The sequence below is a fragment of the Rhododendron vialii genome, chromosome 9a, assembly GCF_030253575.1.
Source record: "Rhododendron vialii isolate Sample 1 chromosome 9a, ASM3025357v1".
NCBI lineage: Eukaryota > Viridiplantae > Streptophyta > Magnoliopsida > Ericales > Ericaceae > Rhododendron > Rhododendron vialii.
This window is the reverse complement of record NC_080565.1, coordinates 12,287,473-12,298,916: the sequence shown is the minus strand read 5'-3', so window position 1 is coordinate 12,298,916 and position 11,444 is coordinate 12,287,473. Positions and strand designations below refer to the sequence as shown.

Here is an 11,444-nt window from a genome sequence, read left to right as displayed (position 1 = left end):
GTCCGATCCACAAAATGAGAACTAAAAAATAATGCATTTCTTTCAAGAAAAAATAAATATTTTTCATAAATTTAAAGAACTCATCGATATCTAGTGAATTATTGAAAAAATTTGAGTTTTTTTTTTTCAAAAAAATTATACTATGTTCTCGTTTTGCGAACCGGACAAATATTATGAGACAGATGGAGTACTTTGCAAAGGTCTAACCTTTTCCCCTTCTCTCTTACTTTATCAATAAAAAATAGATTGGATGCTTTACCCAAAAAAAAAATAGAGAGGATTGAACGTGAGTCACGCCATTTCCAGTTTCTTTCATCCATTTGTTCAAGCAAACTCACGCATTGAATTTGTAAGGCTAAGAATGGGAGCAGTATTGATAATGAACTTATTATACAAAGATCTTAGAACACGGAAGCTCGTAGAGGGCAAATGTAAAAGTTAAATGTACTTGCTTTGGGTTTGCAAAGTAACTATTAAAGTACTCTTTTGCTTAAGATTTGGGAAGTGCAAATTTGTTTGCCTCTACGGTAGATATGTTAAGGATTTACAGCAAAATTATTAAATGACACCACTGATCAAAATTCATGGATTCGCTGCTGCATGTAGCGTCGCATACCCGACATTTGCATGGTTACAAGGGTCAGGAACCATGCTGAATAATTTGTTATGGGATTGATGCTTTGATCATGTCATGTGAGATTGATGCTTTGATCATGCGTTTGTGACCGTCGGAATCAACTAATAAGATCCCTTTATTTAAGCAAACAAATCTAAATAGAATCGAGGGCATTGATGGGGAATGTATGGAAACGAGTCTAACCAGTACACAAACACAAACGACTCCTTTTGACAAATCCAGATATGGACTCTTCACAGGAACATTATTATCCCTGCAACTCCACTACTGCACTACCGCCCTGTGTCATCATCTGCGTTCCAAATTTATACGAACGAGATGGTTATTTTTATGCCAACCATTCCTGTTAGTCCCAAGCTCGATCAAGAAGGGAGTAGCAAGGCAATCACTTATTTTAGAATCGGCATTCTTAAGGCCAAAGGGTCTAACTGGAAAAGGTTGGACAGAATACCCTGCTGGGTTGATGTCTGGAAAGGAAACTGTTTATGGACCGACCAGTGAATTATGGTGTCTTTTATGTTCATCACTCACTCCACATTAAGGTAAGATGGAGAAATACTATACCCAGATAACTGGTGCCTATGAAAATACAAATAGAACAATATCTCCATTGCGGCACTACAATCACAGACCAGGTACCCAATTGGCCATTGGATGAATGGACAAGCAGCAGACGATAGCAGCATACCATCCAAGTCCCCAAAATCTCCAATTCAGAAGCAAAAGGAATCCCATAAGGAGCAAAAGGAGCACTTGATATTCCTGACGGCATTGCTTCCAGAGAAGGTGCAACATATCTACATGTAGGAAGCCCCTTACATCATACAACAGAAGTTCAGACAAAGAAGATGGGCCTCAACAAGAACTGGGTAAAATTTTACCTCAAGAATCAACAAAAAAGTTTGCTTCATAGGAGCAAGAACCCAAAAAGTGAACAATCTATCCATTGGATGGAAGCACTAGAGTAGCAGATTGTGATTGAGTTTCTTCTGAGATGCTCACCTGTGAATTGATCCCAAAAAAAAAAAAAGAATGTGTTAGACAATCTGGATTTATATATGGTTCCCGGCAAAAGAGATAAGAAAAACTTGCTTAGTGCGCAAGACCCAAGCAAAATGACAATGCATTCACATACGAAACCAGAATAATTCAGGTTAGACTCTGTGGACTCTCTATGCTCGAAGTGGTGCGAATCAGCTGCTCAATGCACACGTAGAGCCAATGTCCATAGTAGGAGGAGAAGTAACCCACAATGTATGAGCAAAAGAATATACGATGGAAATATTATGGACTGCTTCCAATGAAGAGGACGAAAGGACGTCAAGGGTCCACTTGCCTCTATTACTGGCCTCTCCATATTTTCCTCGCTTCACTGAGAAACCTCTCGAGTCTCAAATAAAAGGAATGAAAAAACAGAAGTCCTCCCACTCTATGTATGCTTAGCGGATTCCCAAAGCATATATATAGAATGGGAGCAAACGTGCTGCTTCAACCAAAATCCAAAGTTGTATTCCTAATTGACAATAGGGGAAAACATCCAAAGACCCCTTTATCCCTTTAAAAAACCAAAAGCACTAATACTTTGCTATTTGCCCATTGTATGAGTCAGACACGGTTTTAATCATAATCTAGCTTCAAGTCGAGACAACTCACAAAACTTAATGCTCCTTGTCCAGTCTAGTCAGACCATCTTGTCTACAAGAGATATGGCAACAGTAACATAATTCGTGTTAAATTATTAATGTATAAGATTATGGCGTTTCCGTTCTCTTATGAACTCCAAGACGACTTGAAGCACTTGTTTCTTCCCCCAACAAGATTACAGCCATGGAAATCCTCAAGGCTCGATTTAGTTGTCTAGAATGTTGCGTGGAAAATGGATTCCTAGGAAAAGTGAAGTGAGGTGAAACAAAGAAAAATGAAATTTAATTCCCGTGTGTATTCTCTTGACAAGGAATCATGCAAGAAAAGTAAAATTACTTCCTTTCGGCCAGATTTATTTTGCAAGAAAGTGTTTCCCAGTGGAAACGTTAAAGTTGTGGGTCCCACAGGCCACAACTATCTTGATAACTGAACACACCAAAAGTCACAAGACAGGGCCCAATTTGTTTTAGTCCATACACCACTCAAATAGAAATAGCTGGCCATTTCTGATCCATACATGTCAGCTTTTCGCAAGTAGTAATCACTAAGAACAATAAACGAAGAACTAGCCAAGCCAATGCAAAAAAAGGAAGTAGGGTTGGAAAAAGAATTAAGGGAGCAACCTATACTACTAGCATTTCATTGATCCTTGGTAGCTAAGTACTACTCAAAGTAAGGAACTAACTATTTCAATTATAAAGGACTAAAAGGTCACTTTATAACTATTGACATGTTTACCTAAGAAGCACATACATCAACACTGGACATGGATACGACTAAGACACAAAGACACAACAATTTTCATAAAATAGCATACGGACACATTCGGAACACGTTCAATATAAATTCATTTGTACTATAGGTGTATTTTAGGAGTTCACATAAATGCTAAAAACCATATTTCTTCTATCGCATGAGAATAAAAGAGACACATTTATTTCACTAATTCATAAATTAACGGTCACTGATAAGTATCCATGAACTAAGCATTCATGGCAAGTTTTCAACTCTGGCCAAGTTTTAAAATTTGCGTACTAACCTCATGAGAGGTTCGTAACTTGTCCTAGCATGTTCCCGAAGTGTGTGACAAATAAAAATATAACCAACAAAAAGGACACGTATTTACGCGGGTTTGACCATTCCATATTGTGTCCGACTCTGACACGTGTCGGATACGGATAAATGCTATAGTACTGCCACAAGCCCCCAAGTTATGGGGAAACAGCTATAAATTTCCAATTACCACGATACCATCCTTGAATTCCTGAGTCCACCTTTCGTGGCCTTCCCCAACCTGGTTGCTTTCGTTGTTGCTGCTTCTGTGAATTTCCGCATCTCTACCTGCAGATGATTTGCATGTTGGAGTCCTTCCTAGAACTAGATTCTCCCCCTGCTGCATCTGTGGATGAGGGTTATGGTGAAAACTTGAATTTAACGACAACCCAGTAGTTTCATCAGCTTCTGGTCTTAGTTTAGGAGGCCTCCCCCGACGTCGCTGTCCCGGTTGACCAGGAGATGAATTGCACTTTGGTGGCCTTCCCCTAGCTTGATGCTTCTGTGGCAGATCACTTGAATTTGATAACAACCCACTATTTTCAACTGCTTCTGGTTTTGGTTTTGGAGGCCTCCCTCGGCGTCGCTTAACTGGTTGCTGCTGCTCATTTTGATATTGTTGGTTAGTTGGTGATAATATCTTAATAAATGCAGCTAGCTCGTCACGGCAATGGTCCAAAGGCAACGATTCAGAGACATTTGCTACTGAGGCTGATTCAGGTATGGGAGGTCGAAGCCGAATCACTAACTTCCTGTGCTGTGGCTTCTCCTGTTCCTGTTCCTGTTGCTGCTGCTTATGAATCTGCAACCAAGATAATCCTTTAACCACTCTACTTTGATGCTCTGCCATTTGACTGTGATTTTCAGGCAATTTAATTTCTTTTTTCTGCCGCTTATCTTGTTTTGTGATAACTTCAATTTGCTGTTCCAAGTATTTACTTTTTCCCTCAATCTCTTTAATTTCTTGTCCTTTATTAGACAGAGTTTTTCCTTCGCTCACGTCATTCTGTACTTCTTTCGGTTGCTTTTGTTCTTCTCTGACGCCAGTATGCACCTTTTGTTCTCGAGTCTTCTCATCACAACCTCCATATCCAATTGCATCATTGAGTATTATGGTTTGATTTTGCACTTTTCTCTCTTCATCTTGTTCTTCTTCTACTTTATCCTGTTCAACAATCACTTCATCGTATTCTCCAGATGGTTGATTGTGCTCTTCAAACACCTCCCGTTCTTTTGTCAATTGATTTTGTACTGCAATCACTTTATTTTGATCTTCTGTTACTTGAATTTTCGTTTCAGTTCTCGTCGTTTCTTCTTCTTCTCCTTTAATAACGTCTTTCATACAAGGTCTGTCCCTCTTCTCATTGAGCCTCCTTTCCCTCTTACGACTACCACCGGTGTTTTGACCAGGACTCAATTTGGTGATTGCATCACCAAGCAAGTAACACTTTTCATGAGTCACATCAATCTCACCGCTCTCACAAAGCTTCCAGAGATGAAGCTTCAGGAACGTAGAGTGAGCCCACGGCAAATCATCATACTTACTTTTGATGAACTTGGATATTGACTCCTCGCTGGAACCCCGTTCCTCACTCAACTCCTTAAGTGCCGTAATTATCATCTAAATCACATCCCACAACACACAATCAGAACTACTACAATTGAACAGAGATTACACCAGTGTCGTAAGATGTATAATTACTATACATAGAGCAACACCACACAAACTAAAAAAAAACTTCAATAAATCAATATAGATAGTATACAATTAACATTTTTGCACAGTTTCACACACATAAAAACTGCACAAGTAACTGAATAAGTGAGAAAATCATCTTTGCAGCCTCTCTGACTTCCAGATTCCTCAGCAGAAAGATGGCACATTTGAGCTCAAATTTCCAACGCAAACACTTTTTGCTGTATTAAACATGGCGTTGGTACTCAGAAGTTCAAATTCACCGACTTTCGTGAATTTTTATTCTTCTTTAAAATCTACACAATTACAAGAATGTGCAAAAAACACCTCCCCGTCAACACAAATTATGTGTACAGAGGATCAAAAAAAAAAAAAATTTATGTGTACATAATGCACACACCTATGTATCAATGTATACGTGCATACAAAAACACGTTCATACATGCATGTAATCAACAATTACAAATAAAAGACGGACAATTATGACCTAATTGGATATGCAAGTAAATTAGTAACAAATAGCCTTGTACGAAAATATGAACAAATCTTGGGGAAAAGAACAAAGGGAACACAAAGATAAAACTAGAGGTTTTGACTTCGCACTAATGATGAATCACAACCAAAATCAAAGTTCACTAGAGCTCCCAGTGACTTTTATGAGCCTTATGCTCCCACATGAAGTATGTTTTGATGCGGTCCAGAAAAGGTGGCCAGCAGTATTCCAGTAATTTAACCATCATTTGGTCTGGAGGGTAACGATTGCCCATGGGTCCACTTGGGATATTGGCTAGACAGGGGGTGGATTCTTAGAAGTGTTTTTTGGGTTCTTGTCAAGTCAAAATGTCTATTTAATTTCTAGTCAAAGTCTTCAGAGTCAGTTAGTTGATCAATGAGTCATTTGGTTTTCCATGTCATTAATGCAGTCAAAGAGTCCATTAGTTGATCAAAGAGGTCATTTGATTTTTCCATGTCATTAATGAGTAAAAGAGTCTATGTTCAAAGTGTCTTTGGGAGTCTAAAGTTAGTTGAAGGTTATTTATGTTCGGAAGTTCTAGTCAAGTTGAAATGGGTATAAATAAGATTGTAAGCCTTATGGCAAATTATGATTGAATTAATAAAAAATTGAGTAGCATTCAAGCTCTTTGACTGTGTGATGCAATCATCTCTTTGGTGTGATGCTAAAGAGCCCCTAGGTGTGATGCTAAAGAGCCCCTAGGTGTGATGCCTTGGGTTTTCTAGGTGTGATGCCTAGACCTATCCTTCTCTAACCCTTTCTCTTCTTCTTCTTACAAATTACCATCCACGTATTACTATTCACAGCCCCCAAAACAGCGCCTATTGAAGTCCCTGTATCAATTCCGTCCTGCATCATGTTTGCTGCAGCAAACTATTGGGCTTCTGAACATACACAACAAGCTGGACACAGGGACTTCGATTCTGGTTCTAAAGGATGATTGGAGAAGTATGATTGTGAGAAGAGGAAACTTAATACCCGCGAACAGAGATTCCCAAGCTGAGACATAGGATTGAAAATTCCTCCCCCCATAACCTCTACTACTATCTTGGTAATCAAACATACCCTTTCTGAAAATTGACATCAAGAAATGATACAATCAAATTTCGGGTTATTCGTCTTATTACAATAAAATCTCACACTCCCCCTTCGATATATACGCAAAACCCTACTGCATGTACACATTCCATAATTCTCAATAGCATATCCATACATGCATTCAAATATACATAAACATACTCCTTCGTCCCAAAAGTCCACAAAGCGAGAACTTAAAGAAATACTTTATACAAAAAAATTCAAACTTCTTTTCTACAAATAGAAAGAACTCACTAATATTCATATTTAGTAACTAGCGGCAAAATAGTTTGATTTTTCTCGATAAAAACGCATTATTTTTAAGTTTGATCTTTTTCGATAAAGACCCATTATTTCGAAGTTCCGGATAATCTTTTCTGGAGGACGCAAGTATAATATTAGTTTTTTTTTTTTGTTTAACCAACAAAATCCTAATGTAAACCATCCCAGGGAAAAGATTTACTTACAGCAGCATAAGGGGGATGATCAGGGGTGTGAGAGTCGTGGCAGAAGTCGTTGAGTCTGTTCTCAATGAGGGTCTTCAGGGGCGGGGTGAGTGGTCTTTTAGGATCGGAGGCGGCGATTGCCATTACGAACGCCTTGAAATTCGGCATGGCTTGTGGTCGGTTCTTTATCTGATGGTGCTTATTAGGGCTTACATCGGGAAAAAAGTAGGTGACATTGTCCGGGTTTTGGGGTGGTGGTGCTTCTGCAGTTGCCGATGCTAGCGGTGGTGGCGATGGTGGCGTCGGGTCCATAGTTGGGGGAGGGGAAAGTTGCGAAAGTATATACCAGGTGGGATTTTGGCGTGTTCTCACACACACACACTCTCCCTCTCCTCCTGTCGCGTTTTTTATCCTGTTTTTCATCCGAGAAAAAGTAAACAAACTATTTCAATGGGTTTCAGTTTCAGCGGCCAATTTTTAACAAGATGCTCAAAAATAACTTTTAATTCTAATAGTTATATTAACCGGTCATATATGTATACAATTTCATATGATGGTGGAGAAAATCTTATTTACAAAGGTGTTGTAAACACTTCAATCGTGACCGTTTAAAAGTGTTTTGGACTGTCTTGAACAATCGGGATGTTAATAAAACTTTTGATTGGTTGGCGCTTTAATCAAAGTTTCATTAAAATTTGGACCGTCCAAAACACTTTTTGGACGGCTGTGATTGGTTGGTGCTACAATCAAAATTTTATTAAAATTTGGACCGTCTAGAATACTTTTGGACGGCTGTGATTGGTTGGTGCTGCAAACATGTTGTTTACAGCACCTCCATAAATAAGTATCTCATGTTGGTGTGAATAATACGGAATGAGAGGAGCTGTAATGCACGTGTAGTGCGGCCAATCCGACCATTTATTTCAGTACGGATGGCTTGAATTTAATTTGAACTCCTACAAATCCTAACCGTCCATTGTTCGAATGAAAATCCGAGCCATCCATTGCCGATATGAATGACAGGATTGGCCGCACTACACGTGTAGTGCAGGGGTGCACTATAGCACCCCGGGTCCGAATAATACCACCAAAAATAATTAAAATTCATAAAAATATTGAAATTATTCTCAATGAATTTTAAACCTACGCATAAATACACAAATATTTTTAAAATCAGCATATAGAATAAGCCGGCAGATAAATCCACTTATAATATTTGAGAAATTTGTGTGGGGAACAAGGGTGAGTATGGATCGGATTAATCTAATTTTATAGTAACCCAAGAATCAAACCACAACTTAAGGTTTATGAATCTGAAAGACCAAATCAACTCATAAAATTCATAGAACCAAACTAATCCAAACCATTAAAATACACAATCACCAACAGTAAGAGCTTCTCTCTTTTGTGAAAGTTCCCCTAGGGTTTTCTCCTAGCTTGTGCGACAGTTGGGGTGGGGATTAGGGGAAGCCTTGAGAGCTCCCCCTCCAACTGATATCATAGATCCAGCCTAGATTTCTCTCCCCTCGTTCTTTTTTTTTTCCTTCTTCCCCTTTTCCAAATAATGATTGTTCCTTTCTCCTTCAAGCTTGACGCCGACCCCACCGTGCCTCCACCTTCTTGCCCTCATCTCTGCCTTCTTGTCCTTTGCCACATCGCCATCATTACCGTCTCCCCTTTCACTGACTCACCTCACACTCCACGTCCCTCCGCCACACTACCCCTCTGTCTTGCCTGGATTTGGTAGTGACAATCACATTTTTATTTTTTTTGTGTTTTGGTACTGGATTAGAATTTTTAGGATTTGGTTGTTTGGGAATCCACGATGCTTTTATGATTTATGCATTGATCAGATTTTGCGCTCCCTTTGGGGCCTATTACTTCATCGTTGGTTGGCTTTATTGATTGACACGAAGTGTCAGTTCTACTTTTTGCAGTAGGTGTTGTGCCTTTACGAAAGTAATTCGGTATCCTTTAAGTTGTAATTTGTCTATCTATTGTTAGAGTTGCGCATGTTTTCTTATCATTGTAATTATGGGTGGATTTCATTGTAAGTGCCATTAGGCAGTTGAAATGTTATAAATGTGCTTGGCTTGTGATCCATAAAAAACCCATTAAGATATGGTTCAGTTTTGATTTTGAACCACGATTCCTTGAGATTGAGATATCATCTATATAAATTATTTAAAGTACTTAAAATTGCATAGATAAGTCAAACCAAAACTTATATTAAAATTAGTTACAGTAAAATCTCCAAAACTCACTAAAATGAACTAAGGGTGTGTTTCCACTAATTTTTTTTGTCTTCAGGCTTGTTAGCTCCAAAAAGTGGTGCTATTTTTAGTTGGCAATTCCATTGACAAAACGCATTCTCCTTCGTATCCCATTCTTTATCGAGTTGTAACTTCTTTTTATATTTTCAAAGTGTAGCGAGTCTGTATAGAATTAGAGTGGAAGAATTCTTTATTTGTAATTGAGAGTGACTAATGTGAGCTATAATAAATGGATTAATCGGCTCATCAATCTGACATCTATTGGAACCATCTGACTTAATGAGGCAGAAGTTGGAATTGAAATAGAGGGATTGATCGATCGAACTGAGTATCCATCTAATGCTATTAATATATGGAAAATAATTTTGGCACTTCACTTTTTTATGATAGCACTCCAAAATTTATCTTTTAGTGTGTCTTGCTATGTATAATTTCTACAGTAAAAGACAAGTTTTAGAGTGTCATCATAAAATAGTGGAGTGCCAAAATCATTTTCCTTATTATAAATAGTCGTCGTGTCTTATCTTCTAGGGCATGAGCGGTCGAGCGCAGAGGAGCAGCAGCAAAAAGAAAATAATGTGGGTTTAAGTTCAAATAATATGGACATCTATTTTGACCTTGAATATGGGAGTTCCTTCTATCGTTGAAGAAGCAATCAAACTTCAAGAACTATTCACAATTTTATTCCAACGAACTTAGAGTTGTTTTTTGGTGGATTTCCGAAGGATTGTGGAAAGCTTGAGGAGTCAAGATTGGGTGTGATGAACGAGGAGTCAACAATCGTCTTAGGTCAATTGTAGGAGTCTCAATTGTGAAGATTGATTGATTGTAATCACACAAGTTAATTATTTGATTCCTTCCCGTGATTTTTACTCGTTTTTGAAGTTTTCCACGTATATCTGTGTGTTTGTCGTATTGCGTTCATTCCCTACTTGTGCTTGGTTTGTATTGGGTTATCTCGTAGGAATTCAAGGCTAAGGACAAGAGTCAAGTTATTTCCTCTAAGGGTATTTTAATTGATGTATGTGATAGAATGACCTACATAGAAATCTATGAAAATATGGACTTTAGTTCATTTAGTTTTAAGGAAATGCACCCTAGGTAAGAGTAGAATACCGGTAATTAGTGAAAGAGTAGGGCCATGAAATAGAGTCTAAGATTAGGAAATTAGTTATTAAGCAAAAAGATCGAAAAATCAATTGACAAAGCCCAAGCCGTGTATGTTTAGTGATTGAAATTATAGAAAAATGTTATAATATGTAGAAGTACTAACGGATGCCGTCTAAATGAAATATAGTCCCAACTTAAATAAGTTGTCTATTGTACCCGTCGAATATAATCTACTCACTTTCTGCCTCACTTTAAAAAGCTCATGCCATGGTAGAGAAAAGAAATAGCCTCACTTTAAAAAGCTCATGCTAAGGTAGAGAGAAGAAATAAAAGAAGACAAAAATTACAGGTTAGTTATCAACATTCTTGAAATCATATAAAAAATGGAAAAACTCAAAAGGTAATATGTCACGCCCTTGATTTTTAAACATAAATAATAATAATATTTGATAATTTAAATATTCACAGGAGTTACAATTTATAATCCCAAAAGATAGTTCAGTTCCCCAAATCCACAAACTTGCCCAATAAATTTACAGAATTCCAAAGTAGATAAAAACATTACAATGCGGTGTGGTTAATGCAAAGATTTTCAAGTATTCTCCAAAAAAAAAGAGAGGTTTTACTTGATAACAACATCATGCACCCAAGCACTCTATGACGGTGACTTAAAAATAGTAGGTTGAGCTAAACTACCCCAGTAAAAAAATCTATACTCAGATTATATGAAAATGCGAAGAATATGTACCAGGAATGAATGAGTTTTAACGAACGACCACAGGCAACGATGTTTTACCAAGTAACAAACGGACATTGACTTCAATGTTTAAATCATCTTATGGGGATTCCTACCGATACATAATTCAAACTAGAAGTTGTACCAAGCTCACCTTAAACTGAACAATCCTACAACGAATTCTCAACCACCTCATTTGCTTCATGTATAGACTTGACAACCAATCTCGATTTCACATTCTCAATTACCAAATCTCTT

General features: G+C 37.8%; 1 protein-coding gene across 3 annotated transcripts; it reads right to left on the bottom strand.

Moving 5' to 3' along the window:
• Positions 1-1,097: 1,097 nt before the first annotated feature.
• On the bottom strand, positions 1,098-7,511 carry LOC131300910 (uncharacterized). 3 transcript variants are annotated; one of them, XR_009191102.1, is made up of 4 exons: positions 7,089-7,511; positions 3,525-4,955; positions 1,519-1,639; positions 1,098-1,451 (listed from the first exon to the last, which is right to left on the bottom strand). XR_009191102.1 is itself a non-coding variant. In XM_058326933.1 (3 exons), exons 1-3 carry the CDS (start codon positions 7,488-7,490, stop codon positions 1,577-1,579), a joined length of 1,896 nt encoding a protein of 631 aa, XP_058182916.1. In that variant the 5' UTR covers positions 7,491-7,511; the 3' UTR covers positions 1,098-1,576. The 3 variants fall into 3 exon arrangements, 1 of the variants encoding a protein (XP_058182916.1); XR_009191101.1 differs by having other exon boundaries at positions 1,098-1,434; XM_058326933.1 differs by having other exon boundaries at positions 1,098-1,639.
• Positions 7,512-11,444: the final 3,933 nt, after the last annotated feature.